This window comes from Leucopleurus acutus, assembly GCF_964270905.1.
Source record: "Leucopleurus acutus genome assembly, chromosome: 19".
NCBI lineage: Eukaryota > Metazoa > Chordata > Mammalia > Artiodactyla > Delphinidae > Leucopleurus > Leucopleurus acutus.
The window spans coordinates 48,963,005-48,982,320 of NC_139161.1; the positions used below are offsets into that span (position 1 = coordinate 48,963,005).

General features: G+C 53.5%; 1 protein-coding gene across 1 annotated transcript; it reads left to right on the plus strand.

Moving 5' to 3' along the window:
- The first annotated feature begins 15 nt into the window (after positions 1-15).
- Positions 16-19,287, plus strand: CTNS (cystinosin, lysosomal cystine transporter). The gene is made up of 11 exons (XM_082859863.1): positions 16-89; positions 2,841-2,920; positions 6,905-6,983; positions 8,162-8,246; positions 12,671-12,774; positions 12,892-13,023; positions 13,941-14,040; positions 14,131-14,250; positions 15,312-15,482; positions 17,259-17,376; positions 17,640-19,287. The coding sequence occupies exons 2-11, from the start codon at positions 2,860-2,862 to the stop codon at positions 17,771-17,773; spliced, it is 1,104 nt and encodes a 367-aa protein (XP_082715989.1). The 5' UTR covers positions 16-89; positions 2,841-2,859; the 3' UTR covers positions 17,774-19,287.
- The last annotated feature ends 29 nt before the right edge of the window (positions 19,288-19,316 follow it).

The window sequence follows — 19,316 nt, forward strand, 5'->3', positions numbered from 1 at the left end:
CTAAGTCAAGCCGGCCGAAGGAAGCTGGTACAGTCCGAAGCGGCTCCTGCGTCCCGTCTGGTCGGTCCCCTGAGCCTAGAGGACCTCAGGTGAGAGCCGACGCGGCCCCGACAGCCTCCCCGCCTCGTTTCCCAGGCGGACCCCCTGAGGCCTAGAGACTGGCACAGCAAGTCAGTTGGGCAGCCTGCCGCGCATCCAGCCTCCCTCAGCCGCGCCAGGGTTCCTTCCCCGGCCACTAGCCCCGGCCTCGAGGCACCGGACAGCACCCGGGTTGAAGGGCTCGGGTGGTAGTGAGTGGAGGCAGGGGACACCGGGCTGCTGAGGTGGTGTGGGAGGCTCTGTTCCAGTGCAGGTTAGCGTCCCTTCCCCGCTTTCTGCTTAGTTGCTGCCTGAATCTGGGTCGCAGAGTTTGCAGATTGCTTGGCAGAGGGGAGACACTGAGAGGACCACGTCAGGAACTCCTTTTGGGGTGCTGAGCGCCGGGCTGGGCTACGGGGGAGTGGGCAGGACGAGACCCGGTCCCGCCCTCCGGGCCTTTCAAGCTGGAGGAAGGGGGGACTACTGGGCCCTGCCTTTTTCAACAATGTTGAGGAAAACTACAACCTAGGCTTTGTGAGAGCCTGCTAAGGGCCCTAGGCCACAGCTGTATTTACTTTACATCATTGTTTCTCATCCTTTTTTTCTTACCAACCCCTTCCCCTTGAAATTTTAATACTGCTGATAAAAGGACCACGAATCGTGCCTAACGTGTCATTTCATTTAAGTCCTATGATTTAGTTCCCACTGTCCCTGTGTTCACTTTAGGAAATTGGAGCTTGAGGAGGTTAAGCAGCACCCCAGAGTCACACAGCTAATAAATGGGGCGCTCAGGTTCAAACCTGTGCAGTCGCTGTCCAGGGCACACATTCCTTGCCACTATCTGTTTTCCTTCTCCAAGAGAAGAAGATCCAGGGAGTTCCAGGTTGTACAAAAGGTGACAGGATTAACCGGATACCTGACCACGTGGAGCTACCACAGGAAACCCCTGACCCCAGGTTTCCCCTGGGAGGGGATTGGGAGTGGGAGGCTTCTTGAAGCAGGTGGCATCTGAGCGAGGCCTAGAATATATCAATAGAACTTACACAGGAAGAGCAGCATGTCAGACAGAGCCCATTGTGGTGAAATTCTCCATTTCTACCTCGTAGCATTCACAAAACACTAGTTTTTGTGTATAATTTTTAATATTTTATTTATTTATGCACGCATGCATGCTGTGCCAGGTCTTAGTTGCGGCACGCAGGATCTTTAGTTGCGGCATGTGGACTCTTAGTTGCGGCATGCATGCGGAATCTGGTTCCCCTGCCAGGGGTCAAACCCGGGCCCCCTGCATTGGGAGTGCGCAGTCTTACCCACTGGGGAAGTCCCTGGGTATAATTTTAACCTGATCTTTTTCAAACATTGTAATCGACCACATATCTCTTAAGTTCGCTTTTTATCTGTCCTAATGTCTTTCTTCCAAGGTGTGTCAGCGTCTAGGACCAGGGAACTTCTGCTGTCCAAGAGTTTGAGTTCCTCAGTCTACATTCCAATCCTGTGGAATGAGAGAGGAGCCGGTTAGGCCTGATTCTGTGCCTGAGTTCTCAAGGAAAACCCAGAATCTGCCCTGGGGAACAAACTGAATCCTGAGCTTGAGGACATCAGCAAGTGTGAAGAGCAGAGAGTGGCAAGAATGAGAGGGGAGTCATTCCACATACACAGGAGAGCAATTTCCCGCAGGTCAGGGTACAGAAAGCAGAGGGGCAGAGAGCACGGGGATACAGCGGCAAGGGCAAGGCCCCCAGAGGAGGCCAGAGAGTGGGGAGATGGGTGCCGGCGGGTGGGAAAGCTCCTGAGATAAGACCCAATGATCGGGGGAGCTGCAGCAGGCAGAGAGGCCCCTGGAGGAGACGGAGGGGCAGTGGAGGTCAGGCAGGCTGAAGCAGTCAGGGAGACTTTTTCGAGGAAGGGGAGTATCAGGAGGGTTCTTGAGGCCTTTTGGGGAAACTGAAACCAGAGAGGGGGGCAGGGATGTTTCCACACAGACCTCTCATGGCTCTCCAACAGTCCACAGGAATCCCCAGAGGCTGTCACAGGTGGCGGGGCAGAGCACTGTACACTGAAGCAGCATGCAGAAGCCAAGTTATAGATATTCAAGCTCACCTGCCCCATCTTGACCCTTGGTTCACCTGTTGTGCGTGGGGGTTATGGGTACGCAGTAACCCATCTCCTTCACTTAACCAATGAGCTGCCACGGGGCTGATCTGGGGCTTGTCCCACACTGGGTCCCCTTTGTGAATGATCCCCGCCGGTCCCAGAGAAGTGACACTTGTTAAACGAAAATGTCCTAATCAAGGGTCGGTTGGTGGCATTAACCCATAGACGCTTATCCCAGGACAGGAAATGAAGTTAATTCCCTTAAGGTTTATAGGTTCACAAAGTCAAATATCTGACCACAGTTTTAATATCTTCTGGAAAAAAGAACCCCCAGCCAATAAGGCTGCATTCTTTCTTTCTGTTTACTAGGTTGCACAAAGCAGTTGAAGAGGGAAAAATTCAGCATTTGTCCACTTCCTCAGGGTGGGACCTTACACAACCCACTTAGCCTCTCTGAGCCCATTTCCCCACATGTCAAAGAAAGATAAGTCCTCCCTGGGGTCCCCTTCTCCAAGCTGGTGATACAAAGCCCATTGAAGTCACAGGTGTGAAGTGGAAGTCCTTTAGGAACTGTCCGTGCCATGGTTCCAGGTGGCTTATTGTCCACTTGTTGCTGAGCTGATCCAACTTTAACCTGAACTTCTCTTGCTGTTTGTTTTTCTTTCTAGTTCATTGAAATCGAGGAACATGATAAGGAGGTGGCTGGTTATTTTTAGCCTTTTTCCCCTGAAGCTCATAGAGAAATGTGGTAAGTTGAGAAATGGATAAAGAGGGAAATGGAGTAAGTAGCCTGACTTGTTTGCCGCCAGAAGTTCAGGACCATCCAGCGTGCATGTGTCCGCCTGCCCCTTGGCCAGATGGGCATTCACTGCTCCAGTGAGTGGAGCAGACCGAGGTCTGGAGTCCAGGAGTTTTACAGGGAGCCAGATGGTTCCACAGATAATTAGCCTTCTGCCCCGGGGTCCCTATTCCCTTTTCTGTATCACCAACATCAAACTGTGGAGCTCTGAAAATCTGGGATAATATCTGTAGAGAAGGGCTTGTGTTCCCACCCTGTAGACCTCAAAGAGGGGAGTTATGGGTCCTGGGAGATGCTGCAGAAGCAGGTGAGGTGGCCACCTTGTTGCACCTGGTTCTGCCAAGCGGTAGACACCTGAGGAGCCTGCCCGGCATCGCCTGGTATGATGAGAAAGCTCTTCCCTTAGACAGGGACCGAGGAACCAGAGTGAAGCAGGGCTAGGGGCCTCACAGAATTCAGGCTGGTTGTCGAAAAACACGTCAGGGTTTGTGCATCCTTGTGAGGCTTGACCTTCAGAGCAGGGCCCTTAGAGGCCTGTATCATTCCATCGATTCTCCACTGCCCAAACATTGCTGAAATTCCTTCCACGAAAAGCTGCGTAGAGCCTCCATGGACACCAGGCCCATTGTTTTGATCATCTGGCTGTTGTCAAAAATCAAATACATCTTGGATCTTGGGAATTCCCTGGCAGTCCAGTGGTTAGGACTCGGTGATTTCACTGCCAAGGGCCCGGGTTCAATCCCTGGTCAGGGAACTAAGATCCCACAAGCCTTGCAGCGCAGCCAAAAACAAATCAAATACGTCTTAAAACCCCCAGCTAAAGTTTCCAAATTAACCTTATATGAACCGTGCAAACCCTTGCCAAAGCTCCCCAAGAGCCACGCGCAGTGGGTGCCCTGCTCCAATTATTTGGCCTCTTGAGCCTCTGAGAAAACACAGGTCATCTGATCAGCTCTTCCAGGTTTGTTAAACAATCAGTCATGTCACCTTGTAGTCACACCTTGCGAGTAAGCAATTTCCGAGAAAGAAGAGGTTTCTTCCAAGAAAGAAAGAACACCATGGAGTCCGGTGTTCTTCCATACGAATGCCAGAGCCCCACTCCAGACCTGCCGGATCATATTGTCTGGGACTAAGGCCCCAAAGTGTGTACAGGAGCCTTGGCCCGCTTTAAATAAAGCTCCATTAGTCATGCTAATGCATTGCCCTAGGAAAGAAGAACAAATCCAACTGCCACCACTCGATTATACAGAGGGCTGACTTAGGCCCAGAGAGGGTAGAAGTCTCTCCCAAACTTGTCTCTGCTTTCGGGAGTGGTATTAGAGGACCCATGATGAGATCATTTGCCTTCAGAGTTTTTTGCCCCTGACTTCTTTGGGTGGAATCTTGAGGTGCTGCCACCTAGTGGCAAGGACCTGCGCTCTGGACCAGGCTGGCCTAGGTTTAAATCTTGCCTCTACCGTTTCTGAGCTGTGTGAGCAGGACACTTGCCCTCATGGGTTTCTCCACTTTCTTCTATCCGAAATAGGGATCACGTTGCCCGTCTCTCACTGTTATAGTAATTTGAGAATGGGAGTTCACAGTACAGCAGAGTGGCTGGCGTGGGGTGGGAGGCATAGTGGGAGATGTGCCAATAAGGATTAGTTTTTAAAATGCAAAGACTCTCCTTGGGGGAACCTTCAGGTAGTCTCACCAAGACTCATTTGGTTATTCGAATGTGGTGTCCAGAGACTCCTGCCCTGGGGCGAACTTTAAAACATGCTTTCCCAGGATATGATATGCCAACTTCCTAACTGCCTCCCATCTTGGGCTAAAAAATGTCCTGCAGGGTTTACATGATGATAAGAATAGTCACCAGCAATTAGTTCGCACTCAGGCTGTGTGGAAATTGCATCACAGACATCACCACGCTTTATCTTCACAGTGCCCCTGGGAGGGAGGGAGTGCTGTGCTCTCCATTTCACAGGTGAGGAAATGGAGGCTCAGGGAGGTTAAGTACGTTACTCTCGGTCACACAGCTAGGAAGTGACAGAGCCAGGAGGGAACTGTGTGACCCAGAGCCCAGTCTCTCAGCTGCTGAGCGCTGCCATCTTCCTTGGGGCTAAGTGAGGGGAAGTGGTTGAACCCTGACCTGGTTCTCTGAGAGCTCACAACCTCCTCTTTTAAAATGCAAAGTCTGGAAGAGTTAAGGCCATGCGGATCTCCCACTCACCCTGACCACAGTCCCAGCAGAGCCCCAAGGGACCCAGAATGTGGGTGGCTACCTGGCATCACTTTCAGTATCCCTGTCCTGGGCAGGGTCTTGCTTATCTGATGTGGTCCTCAGGCTCTAGGTAGAAAGTAACAGCAGGGACCTTTAAGTCCTCCTACCTCAGCTGTGCAGCCCAGAACAGAGCTTCGGGCTGGTACGAGAGAGGTGAGTGTGAACAAGGAGGGGCAGAGCTGCCTCCAGGCCCCAAAGATACGCCTAAGGAGGGGGTGGTGGGTGGGGACCGTTCTACTCTGCTCTGAGCAGCTTGGCCTCCGAAGGGCCAGGGTGGGGACTGCAACTAACTGTGGGAATCAGCTTGGAGACTTGCAGGCATGGGCCAGAGCCTGCATCTGCATCCACCTGCAGGCCAGCATGGACAAGGCGGCTCAGGTGGGGTCTGAGAGGTCCCAGGTCACAGAGCCAGGCCCCGGAGTGCAAGTTTCAGGCTGGCAGGTTCCCTTGGAGGAGATGAGGTTACTCTCCGCCCCCTCCCCCGCTCTTCCGCTCCCACCGAGGTGTCCGGACAGAGGAAGAGAAACTACTAGGGAGGAGGACTGAGAAGGGGCTCAGACAGTGGAGGTTGAATTAGGGAACTTTTAAGTTTCCTTCCAACCTGAGCATCTAAAATTTCAGTTCTTCGTCTCTGCCTTTGAGGGGTCTGGGGAAACCTGGAGGGAGAGGGAGACCTGGGCCCCACCTGTATCCACTACCCACACAAGGACCATCTTCATCAAACTGAGCACCTGCTTTCCCCGTGGACCCCCTTCCCAGCCCAGTCTATGTTCATGATCACACCTTAGGCTGCGAAGGCCCTCAGGGGAGGGAGGTGAAGTAGACGTGTGCCTGGGGCATTGGGAACACCTTGGGTGCCGGGGCGCCCAGAGAACATAGGAAGAGGTCAGAGAGAAGCTAATTCACTCCTGGTCTGTGGCCAAGCTGCCCTGGAGTGTTTGGCTTCCCAAACCTGCTTCCTCCCTCACCCCCGAGGCCTATCTGTCTACCTCCTGAGTTAGCATCTTAATGCCAAGAAGAAATCTCCCATAGTGAAACTGTGTACTGTTCACCAGTCTCTCCCGCATCCCCAGCAGAGTCAGCCTCCGGAAGGGGATCAGTGAATGGGGTGAGCTGGGTTTGTACAGGAGCCCAAAGGCGGTTCTTTAGAAACGGGTTAGCTGGGCCCCAGGTGTCTCTCTGAGACTACAGGACGGGACAGGACCAGTTATGCAGGGCCGGTTTAGCTCCATGAACAGAGGAAGCCATTGTGCTTTCCCTCTGAAGAGGTGGTTTCAGCCCACATGTTCCAGTCCCAGATTGTGGCTTGATTTCCTTTGGGCCAGTTGGGCCAAAAACTGGGAGCAGTTTTGGGGCTCCATGGTTTCTATTTCTGGGTGACTCCTACAGACCCTCAGAGCTCGTCGGTGGGAGAGGAGGAAGCTACAGCATCTCCTCCTCAGGCCTGTGTCTCCCTCTGTTTCTGGCAGCAGGAGGGGAGAGAGCATAACAAGGACATTTGCAGTCCCATCACTTACTTAGCCCCTCAGAATCTCAGAGTCTTTGCCTAGGGGATGGAGATGGTTATAAATCAGACTTCGCAAGTTCAAGTGTCAGGGGCCTTCCTCCCAGCGTCTCAGTGGGCCTGAGTTCTCTGACCTCATGACTCATGCCACTGATTTGGGTCGTTCCAGAGTCCACGGTCAACTTCTCTGTTCCTCCCACCGTGAAGCTGGAAAATGGAAGCTCCACCAACGTCAGCATCTCCCTCCCGTAAGTTCCCAGGCCCAGCTTTGTCCTCAGCCCAGCTCGTTCGCCCCACAGCTGGGTCAGGGCTGACCCCCGGCTCAGTCTGTTCATATTTTAAGTGTGATGCCCTTGCCTCTTCACTTTAAGACGAGCCAGGGAAAGAAAGGCAGCGGCCCTAGGCTGCAGACCGAGGTCCCAAAGTCTCTCTCTCCCCAACCGCTGAATCCTTGCTTCCAGCGGGAGGAGGATGACACGTGAGCGTTTTCCCCAGCTGAGGAGAGTCCTTGAGTGACCAGCAGTTGGTGCCAGACTTCCAAGTGGTCCTTTCCAAGGTTCGAAATATTTGAAGAGAGCCCTGGAGGTTGGGGGCGAGGAGCTAAGTCGCTTGGCAGTGCTTCTGAGATCACATCCAACTGCATTGGGTGGATCCCACTGTGCAGCGCTCCTGCTGAGGCTTGTCTGAGAGTCTCTCTAGCTGCCCTCTGCTGGTTCCCGCACAAGGGTGCCGACCTAGTCCAGACCGTGCCAGAGAGCTTACCTCCTCTGTATCCTTCTCTGCTTTGTCCAACTCTTGCCTCCCAGCCATGAGGATTCCCCAAGATGAAGATCTGGGAAGATTTTTTTCTCTTTACCCTTCTCCCTTTTCCTCACCTCTCCCGGGACGTCTGATCTCAAACCAAAGCTTTGGGACCAAGGCTCCCCAACAGACCCGCATTCCATCCCCAGATCCTGCCATTTCTGCACATCGACACCTTGTGAATCTGACACATCACCCCCTCAGCACAACTCTCCCCTCTGCAGAATCCTTAAGCGGCTTTCCACAGCCTTCCAAATTAACTCCAGGCCTCTAAGCCCAGGCTTGAGGTCCCTATGGGCTGCTCCCACTCAGACATATCTCACTGCTTTCCGGGGTTGCTGCTCCCTGCCTCCTGACCCTTCTCAGAAGCCTTTCCCACCAGAGCAGATGCTATGGTCCTGTCGGCCTCTGGACACCTCATGTGGCATTCACAGCCAGTTTCCCACCTTCTCGTGTTCTCACTGGCCACAGGGACCCCACCTCTCAACCCCCCAGGGCCAAGCACATAGCAGTGCCTCACCCTAATTGCTTGAGAAATGACAGGCCTGCTGTGAAATCCAGAGGGCTGGTTGAGATCTCACAGAGTACAGCTTCTCAGCAGTAACCAGACTCTTGTCCTCCACAGGCGTCCTTTAAATGCAACCTTGGTGATCACTTTTGAAATCACATTTCGTTCAAAAAACATTACTATCCTTCAGCTCCCTGATGAAGTAAGTAATGAATCATAACTGATGGGCAGAAAACTACTGGATAACAAAACACATTTTAACTAAGTGCTTGTGTAAATAGGCCACCTTGTTTTTATACCATGGGCTGCCCCTGTCCTATTATTCTAGAAATCTCAGATTTGGGCTTTGTTAGTCTCTTTGAGGATGGGCTTTTTATGCTATGTAGATGGAATTAGGAAGGTGATGGTAAGAAATCTGAGGCAGAAATGGTTCTGAGAATGTAGAAGAAATTCTTAAGATGGTTTTTTAAGACATTGCTGCTCAAAGAGCATCGACGGACTAGGAGCATTGTCTCTGCTTTAAAATCTTTTCTTTTCTTTTCTTTTTTTTTTTTTTTTTTGCTGTACGCAGGCCTCTCGCTGTTGTGGCCTCTCGCGTTGCGGAGCACAGGCTCTGGACGCACAGCCTCAGTGGCCATGGCTCACGGGTCCAGCCGCTCTGCGGCATGTGGGATCCTCCCGGACCGGGGCACGAACCCGCGTCCCCTGCATCGGCAGGCGGACTCTTAACCACTGCACCACCAGGGAAGCCCCTATTTTCTTTTTAATTGAAGTATAGCTGATTTACAATGTTATGTTAGTTTCAGGTGTACAGCAAAGTGATTCAGTTATACATACACATATGTATATATATTCTTTTATGTATATATTCTTTTTCAGATTCTTTTCCCTTATAGGTTCTTACAAAATATTGAATGTAATTCCCTGTGTTACACAGTAGGTCCTTGTTGGTTATCTATTTTATATATAATAGTGTGTATATGTTAATCCCAAACTCCTAATTTATCCCTCCCCGCTAAAACTTTTTAGAAATGCCCTATCCCAGACCTACTGATTAAAAATCTGCATATAGGCAAGATTGCCCAGATGATTTGGGTCCACATTAAAGTTTGCAAAGCACTGTTCTGAGATCCCATTGGATGAGTGTTATTTCCAAAAACCAGTGCCAGAGGCCCAGAGGCTGTCTGATATAATAGTGATGACTATTTATAGTCTTTATACATTTATCTGTTAATACATACCCTGCTTCCATCTTACCAAGGTTTTGAGCCAATTACCAATCAACCTGATTTTAAAACAAATCAGTAGGGGGAAAAAAGAAACCAGACAAGATGAACACAGGGATGAAATTGATAGCTGTGAGGCTCAGCATGAGGCCCTGTGTGGTCGTAGAAATGAGCTGCAAATCAGCTCTGAGCCTCCTAGCAAGCAAACAGTATTGACTCATGATCAGATAAAGAGCGTCTACCTAAAGGACCTGAGTGAGAGGGGAGTCTCATCTCATAGACAGGGCCATTTCCCACAACTTCCCCCTCCTGCCCCGGGATATGAGGCCTGCTGCAGGGTAAGAAAAGCCGTTGGTTCTAAGAGCAGGTTGTGGTATTTAGCCCTCAGAAGTCTGGCTTGATCCACAGATCAAATTTAGACTCTGAGGAAAGGACGCTGATCACTTAGTTTAAGGGCCAAACATCTAAGGGAAAGATTAATCTTTTAAAAATAAGTGAGGGCTTCCCTGGTGGCACAGTGGTTGAGAGTCCACCTGCCGATGCAGGGGACACGGGTTCATGCCCCGGTCTGGGAAGATCCCACACGCCGCAGAGCGGCTGGGCCCGTGAGCCATGGCCGCTGAGCCTGCGCGTCCGGAGCCTGTGCTCCGCAACGGGAGAGGCCGCAACAGTGAGAGGCCCGCGTACCGCAAAAAAAATAATAATAAAATAAAATATTTAAATAAATAAAAATAAGTGAAAATCAAGCATAACATTAAGCCAAAAAAAAAAAAAAAAGCCTGGACTGTATGATTAAAGTGCAAACACAGACAAAGCAAATCTATGGTGTTAGAAGAATGTTTTCCCAACCAGTTTGCAAAGCAGAAATAGAGACACACATGTAGAGAACAAACATATGGACACCAAGGGGGGAAAACGGGGGCGGGGGTGGGGAGATGAATTGCGATTGACATGTACACACTAATATGTATAAAATAGATAACTAATAAGAACTCCTGTACAAATAAATAAATAAAATACTCCTATAGTAAAAAAAAAAAAAAAAAATAGTAGTTTCCTTTTGGGATCAGCGGTGACCAAAAGGGAACAGAACACAGCTTCTGGGGTCTGGAAATGTTCCATTTCTTGATCTGGGTGCTGGGTGCACTTTTCTGCACCTATGTTATAGTTCATTTTTTTTCTTAAGAACTTAATTTAATTAATTAATTTATTTATTTTTGGCTACGTTGGGTCTTCATTGCTGTGCACAGGCTTTCCCTAGTTGTGGCGAGTGGGGGCTACTCTTCGTTGTGGTGTGCGGGCTTCTCATTGCGGTGGCTTCTCTTGTCATGGAGCACGGGCTCTAGGCACGTGGGCTTCAGTAGTTGTGGCGTGCGGGCTCTAGAGTGCAGGCTCAGTACTTGCGGTGAACGGCCTTAGTTGCTCCATGGCATGTGGGACTTCCCGGACCAAGGTTTGAACCCTGCCCCCCGCGTTAGCAGGTTCTTAACCACTGCGCCACCAGGGAAGTCCCTAGTTCAATTTTTTTATTTTTATTTTTTTTAGCGTAATGGTGGCAGATCCATTTGTAGAATGACCTATCTGGGCACCAACCCACTCTTCCAGGCTTATGCCTCCTTGACCCATCCCTTTCTCTAACTACTCCTGTCTACTCCCTGTGCCTTTGGAAACCACTGGGTAGAACTTGGGGGTCAGGCAGGCGGTCTAGGAGCCTGCGCTGTGAACCACAGGTGAGGTACATCACCCCGACGTATCTCAGTTTCCTCATCTGTGGACAGAAGGTTAATAATGTCTCCTTGACAGGGCCGTGAGGATTAAAAGCAGTAGCAAGTATGAAATGTCTAGGATTGCAGCTGGCACATAGAAAGAAAGCACTCAGAAAACAGATAGCAATAAATTTTGCTGTGGACCTAAAACTGCTCTAAAAGATAGAGTTTATTGATTAAAAAAATTAAAAGCAGGACTTCCCTGGTGGCGCAGTGGTTAGGAATCCACCTGCCAATGCAGGGGACACAGGTTCGAGCCCTGGTCCGGGAAGATCCCACATGCCACGGAGCAACTAAGCCCATGTGCCACAACTACTGAGCCTGCGCTCTAGAGCCTGTGAGCCACAACTGCTGAAGCCTGCATGCCTAGAACCCGTGCTCTGCAACAAAAGAAGTCACCACAATGAGAAGCCCGTCGACACAACTAGAGAAAGCCCACGTGCAGCAACGAAGACCCAACGCAGCCAAAAATAAAAATTAATAAAAAAATTAAAAGCAGTTGTTATGATTTCATTCTGCCTTGTATCAGTTAATTTCCAATTGGAAGATTTTCCTCTTACCTAGTTCTACAAGGGACCTGGTGGCCACTTAGAAATATGCAAACAACAGTTGCCAGGAAAATCTGCTAAAAATAAGAACAAATGAGGATGGGAAAGTAAAAGAGCCAAGAGTAGTACGTGTCATGAAGACGTAGCTCACGAGACATTGGCCACGAACTGGATCCCAGGCTTTGCAGCAGCCACTTACACCATTTCAATTGTCCTGCCAAAGCCCCCTGATTTCTGGGGATAAGAGCAGAAAGACAGTGTTCAAGGGTCCCTGAAGAAGCCACTGCCATCCAGTGAGCCGCATCCTCACGGTGCCCACAACATGGGTGGAAGGCGGGGCCTGAAGCGTCATCCAGGGAACAAAGAGATGGGGGACAGTGTGGTTCAGTAAAGGTATCATCCCACTCCCTGCCACACTCGGGATTTGAGAGCATCAGGAAGCATGATTGGGAGGTCAGAAGTTGCAGGTAGGCCTCCAAGTACTGTTTCTTGGAGCAGAGCTTTCTATGAATATTGGGCAGAAATGAGGGTAAGGATGTTCTCCCTGCCGGGCGTCTGGTGTGTGCACCTCTTCTGTTTGTCGCTTGGCAGCCAGGCTGGGCGTGGGGCAGACATCCCTCTGTGGATCTGGAAGAGCCGTCCGTAGTAACGGGAGTAGAGGTAATAGCAGTCATCGTAGGGTAGTAGTGATGGTAACCACTTCACAGCTTGCTGCGTGTCAGCCTCAGTGCCGTAAGCTTTATGGACGTTATGTCGTTCAGAGCAGCCCTGTAAGGTAGACACTTGTGTTATCCCCTTTTACAGATAAGCAAACCGAGATCAGAGCTCAGATAACTTGCCCGAGATCGAATGGCTAGTGAGATGAAGAGGGCCCTCCCACCATCCCTCAGAGATAAGCCAGGGGAGTCTGACACTGATGTATGGGGGTTCCAGCTGGCCGATTAGTCCAACATTTCTCCCTACTGTTAGGAAGCTCCTAGAAGGCAGGGGCTGTGTGTGACCTGTCCCTCCATTCCCTAGTGCATGGCCTGGAGCTGGGGTCCCAATAACTACGGGGCGCTGGACCTGATTCAGTTTTCCTAACAGGTTGTGGTCCCTCCCGGCGTGACAAATTCCTCTTTTCAAGTGACGTCTCAAAATGTTGGACAAGTTACCACTTATCTGCACGGAAATCACTCCAACCAGACCAGGTAGGCTGGCCTCTGCCCGTGTGGGCCCTAAATGATGAGAAGGGGGATGGTGCTGGCACGTGGGGTTTCCTCCAGAAGTCCAGCCCCAGCTCATCCCAGTCCCCACATTCTCTCCAGCCCAAGGATACTCTTCTCCGTGATCCACAGCAATGTCGTCAGCATCATAAACCAGGTGATCGGCTGGATCTACTTTGTGGCCTGGTCCATCTCCTTCTACCCGCAGGGGATCGCCAACTGGAGGCGGAAGAGGTAACCCACGGAGCTTCACGTGCAGCTTCACCTGGGGCCGGCAGGATGGGCGTTCCAACGAGGCTGTGGGCAGCCTGGGTTCTGACTTACCCCTCTGCTCTTCTTTCTTCCTGTCCTTTCTTAAAAGTGGTCTGATGTGAAAGTTCTAAGCACCTGTGTAGGACTTGCAGTGCTGGGCATTTGGTCTCTTGTGCAATTCAGGCCCTCCCTGCGAAAGCAACAAAATGGGGCTTCTCAGTGGAAGTGGAGAAGGGGCTGGGTGGGAGGAGCCCACCTGAATCTGCTGGGCTCCTGGTCCACGGAGCCCTGGAGGAATTAGTGTCAAGTTGTGCCCCAGTGCAGGAGTTGGATCCTTCGGCCTCAGAGACGAAAACCGGCCCACCTTGATTTTAAAGACAAGGGCCCAGGGCTTCCCTGGTGGCGCAGTGGTTGAGAGTCCGCCTGCCGATGCAGGGGACACGGGTTCGTGCCCCAGTCCGGGAGGATCCCACATGCTGTGGAGCGGCTGGGCCCGTGAGCCATGGCCGCTGGGCCTGCGTGTCCAGAGCCTGTGCTCCGCAACGGGAGAGGCCACAACAGTGAGAGGCCTACGTACCGCAAAAACAGTCAAGGGCCCAGGCGTCATGCACCAAGGACACCTAGGCCACCAAGGAACGTGGGCCTCTGAGGGGCTGCTGAGCTGGGAACCAGGGAGGGAGGCGCTTCCTCTCTGCAGGAAGCCTCCACACAATCCCAGGAGAGTGGGATTCGGTGGCATTGGGGGTGGCATGGAAAGGGACCTGAGGACTGTGCTCTCCTTGAGGGAGCCAGGCCCTCCTTCCTGTGTGCTGGGAGCTCTGTCCCCTCCAGCCCCCGGCGGCCCCCAGTTTCACCCCCTGCTCTGCTTTGTCTCCCTGTCCCCCCGCCCCCCTCCTCAGTGTCGTGGGTCTGAGCTTTGACTTCGTGGCCCTGAACCTGATGGGCTTCGTGGCCTACAGCGTGTTCAACATCGGCCTCTTCTGGGTGCCCTCCATCAAGGTACGGCCCTGCTCACCCCCGCAGCCCAGTCCAAGCTGTCCGGTGGTCTGGCCACCCCTCACCCCCCAGCTTCTCCCCACTCCCAAACAGGAGCAGTTTCTCCTCAAATACCCCAATGGTGTGAACCCCGTGGACAGTAATGACGTCTTCTTCAGCCTGCACGCGGTTGCCCTCACCCTGGTTATCGTGGTGCAGTGCTTCCTGTACGAGGTGAGCAGTGACCCTGGCACCCGCCGCAGCCTGCGCTGCCCAGGCCAACACCCGGCAGCACCTGCTGCCCATACCTGCCGTTTTACAGGAGACATGGAAACCCCCAGAAGGGAAATGTGTCCGTTCACTCACATCTGCTGGCCTATTATCCAGACCCCATTGCTGGGCACAGGGAACACCCTGTAAGCCCAAGTCCTCAGGCCGCCCCAGGTCTGGGGTGAGGGACACAGACGGAGGCAGTGATGACCCAGCAGGCTGAGAGCTGAGCAGGCAGGGAGAGCACAGGTAGCTCGTGGGCCCCACGACTCAGCCAGGGAGGAGGGGGAAAGAGGGCACTGAGTTGTGGTCCAAGGGATGAGTGAAGTTCCCATGGCGATGCGGAAGAGGGCCAGGGTGGGGCACCCCAGCCGGCGGACAGAACTGTGAAGGCCAGAGAGCAGCGAGAGGGACTGCGAGCAGATGGGTGGCCAGGGTGGCGGTGGAGGGAGCAGGAGAGGCCCTGGGGGGCTCTGGGGGCCGGGCTGAGGAGCCCGGGCACAGCTGTGCTGCTGGAGGGCCGTCTGCTGTCTCAGCAGGGAAGGACGTCGTGAGTTAGTGCGTATTTCAGGGCATCGCTGATGCTACTGTTTCCTTTCACTTCACTGTGGGTGCACCACTTCCCTTGGGGAGTTCTCTTCCCACACACAAGGCCGGCCAGAGCTGCTTGGCCCCCACCTTCACGAATCTTCTAGGTTTTCTTACCCTTTGCTGAGAAGGTTAGATGAGGGAGGCCTGCTTTTGGGAAAGAGATTCCAGAGCCAATCAGGCTCCCTGGGGTCGTGGAAGGAGCCTGGGCCGAGATGAGGTGCCAGGCCTCCAGCGTGATGGGGGCCATGTCCCCAGCACCCTTCACTCCTGGTGGGCTCTGAGAGGGACCCCGCTCTGCAACATGGGAACAGGAAGCAAACGGGCTCTTCAGGTCCAAGAGGAGGGAACCAGAGACCCTGATAGTGACAAGGTGCAGTTGGTGCTGGGCTCTCTGCACCCCACCCATCCCTTCCCCTGCCCTGTCTCATCCTCAGCGAGGCAACCAGCGGGTGTCCTCGCTGGCCGTCGGCTTCCTCGTGCTCTCCTGGCTCTTCACACTCATCACCCTGATCATGGCCACGGTCAGGGCCACCACGTGGCTGCAGTTTCTCTTCTGCTTCTCCTACATCAAGCTGGCAGTGACGCTGGTCAAGTATTTTCCACAGGTACCTCCAGGGTCTGCCCGCCTTTTCCACAGGTACCTCCAGGGTCTGGCCGTTAGCGTGAGAGGGATGAGACACAGACCCTGGAGCCGGCTCCCTTGGGGCAGCTTCTGGCCGGGGTGAGATGTGGATGGAAAGCTACAGGGAGGAGGCCGGCAAGCCCAGCAGGAGTGGGGCCTCACAGAAAACCGGCTGTGACCAGTACCTGCTCTTCCCAGGGGCCGGGAATCCCACGGGGAAGTCAGTGGCCGCTTCTCTGACTCATGCTCAGCTCTGAGAGTCAAGGGTTGTGCAAGTCGCTCCCATCTCTCTCCAGCCCCACCTTTCTAATGACTTCAGCTTTGCCCCCCCACCCTACCACCACCACCCATTACCACCAACTGGTGACCCTGATGAGCCACAGCAGGGTACCAGGAAGATGAGGTGGGAGGGGGGAACCCGCCACCATTCAGGGTCCTCGTTGTGAGCCCTCAGCACCCTCCCTCGAGCACTCAAACAGTCCTCTTCAGAGCTGGGTCAGACACAGCCTAAGAGTCAAACACAGCTTGCCCCACAGGCGGAATGGCCCGGGAGAGGGTCAGGTGTAGAAGAACTGCTAACTGCAGGCTGAATCTAGGCCCTTGCCTTTAACTCGCCTTCCCAGCACAGGGAACCTTGTGTTCCGTGGGCCCAGGAAGGAGAGCGTTTTGGCCAGGGTCAGGGCCAGTACCCTGGAGGGCATGGAAACAGAGCCATCCGCTTAAGGATGAGCAGGACTCAGTTCTGTGGACAAGAGAGAAGGGGCGCTCCAGGCCAGGGCAGCCTGCACAAAGGCACAGGCACAGAAGACCCTGCCGGCGGAGCACTGTGAAGCTAGGAAGGCGGGACCAGGTCCCAGGGCACTTGGGAAGGTGGCTTCAGAGTCGGGGGATGGCTTTGGGGGAAGTGGGGCCTCAGTCCCTGAGCGTGGGGAGGCTTGGGCCTGGGAAACCTGGGAGGCAGGAGCCCCAGTTAGAGATGTTTGGAACCGTCCAGGACTGGAGAGGTGGCAGCAAATACAGAAGAGGGTGGGAGAGGGCAAAGAAGGGGAACTGACAGGTGGCTAACTGGGAGAAGACCACTACAGAGGCCAAGCTGTCCCCCCGAGTGGTGGGAAGGAAGGTCAACGGTCAGAGAAGCCCAGAGGGCACTGGCAGCAGGAAGAGGGGCGATGTGCAAGTGGGCTGGACCTGGGAAGCCCGAGGTGGAGGCCCTAGAGCCCAGCCAGGGCTGAGGAGGGAGTTAAGTCCACTCTGCAGATGGGGAGACTAAGGCTGGGAGAACTCAAGTCACTCTCCCAGGGTAACATAGCTCCTCCGACGGTGGAGCTGGGATTCCAAACCAGGCCATCACACTCCCAGGCCATGTTCATAAGCACAACATGAATCCAGTCCAGGCTGAGTTTGAGGAGATTCTCCATTTGAAGGTGAGTAGAAAAATCAGAGTTGCTGGGAAGCCAGGATAAGGAGGGCTGAAGAAGATGGAGAGGCAGCAGCTCCCCATCCCTCTGCCGGAGTTTGGGAGGTGCAAGGGAAGGAGGAGGAGGGCTGTTTGCTGAGCACGCAGAGGAGACCCCAGGACCCGCCCAAACCGTGCCCTCAGTCGAGGCTTGTCGGAGCCCAAAGGTCACTGTTTTTGGAGCTGAGGTCCAAGCGCATGAGTGGGAGGAATGAGAGCCGCTCTTGTTTGGAGCGCGGTCACGAGGTGCAGGAGGCCGCCACTCAGCCCCCTCACCGCCCTCCATCTGTCTGTCTGGCCCAGGCCTACTTGAACTTTTACTACAAAAGCACCGAGGGCTGGAGCATTGGCAACGTGCTTCTGGACTTCACTGGGGGCAGCTTCAGCCTCCTGCAGATGTTCCTCCAATCTTACAACAACGGTGAGTCAGCTGGCAGGCAGCTAGAGGCACAGGGCGGGGCCAGGCTTCCTGGAAACCACCCCTCCCCCACGCGGGGAATCCTAGCCCGTCCCAGCCCCCAAGGTGAGGCTTACCTCCGGCTTTGGCAGCTAGAGGATTTGTGGTTTCCTGGGCAGATGAGCACCCCCGCCCCCCCCCACCCCCACAGCCCCACGTGCTCCAGCTGCTTCAGGGGCTGCCAACCTAAAACCAAAACCAATCCCATCCCTTCTGGCTGCTAACAGACCAGTGGACGCTGATCTTTGGAGACCCGACCAAGTTTGGCCTCGGCATCTTCTCCATCTTCTTCGATGTTGTCTTCTTCATCCAGCATTTCTGCTTGTACAGAAAGAAACCAGGGTATGACCAGCTGAACTAGCTCCCAGGGACCCAGCGGAAACAGCCCAGGCCCTGGGCCCTGGTGGGCAAGTTTCCACCAGGAAGGCTGAAAAAGCCGTCTGGAGTGCCGGGCTGGCTCCATGTGGAGAAGCACTCTTCCTCAGGGCCAAACTCCTTGAACTTGAACCAGCCTGCTTTCGTCCAGGACTCTTACAGGCCAGGGAGGAACCTACCTCTGGGATAGGCACCTGACTGTGTGCCGAGATTAATGGCCAGACCACTGGCGGCCCCTTCCAGACTCCCCAGAGGTCTCAGCCCCTCCCAGGCTTTGCTGGCCAGGCATCTGGCCCTCCTGCATCTTGATGCTGCATCTCTATTTTCTTCAAGGCTTCAGGCAGCACGCAGGGCTTCTGGCAGCCGTCCCAGGCAGGATTGAGCACTGAGCTTGGAGCCAAAGGCCTGGCCCCAAGCAACGAGTGTTTCTGGAAGCAGCTTGAAGGACTGACCTTGCAGCTGGGAGAGCCAAGGGTGCTTTGCTGCCACTGCTGTGTTCAGAGACCAAGCAGCCAGGTGCCATGGCCAACAGACCCGAGGTGCTGGTGCTGGTGGCAGGGGGGCTAGGACTTTGGGGTTAGGCCTTGGGTACCTCCTCTGAAGGCTGCATTCTCTGAGCGCTCACTGTCCTGACACTCAATTCTACGTAAACCCACTTTCACGACTGCAATCACAGGTGGCCCAGGCCAGGCTCTGGTAAAGAAACAGTATTTCTGAGCCTTGAGGTACCCAACAGATTGGTTCAGAACCAGGCTCACATCCAACACTCTCTGGATCCTTATCACACTAACGACCCTTTTGGATTTTTCAAAGGGATGTTTTGGAAGTGAGTGGCTTACTTTCTTCTGCTGCTGCCTATCTCCACTTACCCATAGTCAGGCCCCAAGCCCCTCCAACTGCTCCTTACCCTGAGTCTGGAGTACAGGACACACACACACACCAGTCTGTGCCTTAGACGCCTGTTAGACTTGCCACGTGGTGAAAACAGCTCCCCTGACGGGGAGGGCAGGCCCCCTTCCCTCCCCAGACCCCTACCTGAGACTCACCAATTTGTGGCTATTCAGGAGCCTCAGATAAGGACTTAAGACCAACTTACACAATCCTTATGGGCCCAACCTGATCCCAAAGCCCCTCCTTTCCCACTCCAAGCAGTTGTCCTTCCTTTGGAGGAGGGGAGGGGAGGGGAGGGTCCCAGGACGTGCCTTGTACATGCCATGAGCTTGTCAATCCACTCTCGTAGTTCTTAACCACGAGATCAACATGAGGGGCTTCTGTCCTTAATTAAACCTGATTCATTTCCTCTGCACACTGAGCATTTGCCAGATGCAGGAGGCAGGGGTGTTGGCTTCACAACCAAGTCCTTGGGGCTTAGGGAGACAGCCTCAGTCACTCGTGTAAGGAAATGTGTGGGATTTTGAAGTTTGCTGATTCCAAGGTGGCTGCGTGCCGACCCGGCATTTCATCAGGGGAGCTCTGTTGGGTGGCACAAGATGCTTACCTGCTCAGGGCCAGGTAGGTCCCGCAGGGAC

What these genes read in the sequence shown, in the direction of transcription:
- CTNS (XM_082859863.1), top strand. Translation starts at nt 2,860, where the DNA reads ATGATAAGGAGGTGGCTGGTTATTTTTAGCCTTTTTCCCCTGAAGCTC. An exon ending in AATCACTCCAACCAGACCAG is followed by an intron (nt 12,775 to 12,891) that starts GTAGGCTGGCCT and finishes CATTCTCTCCAG; the next exon opens with CCCAAGGATACTCTTCTCCG. An exon ending in CCTCCAATCTTACAACAACG is followed by an intron (nt 17,377 to 17,639) that starts GTGAGTCAGCTG and finishes GGCTGCTAACAG; the next exon opens with ACCAGTGGACGCTGATCTTT.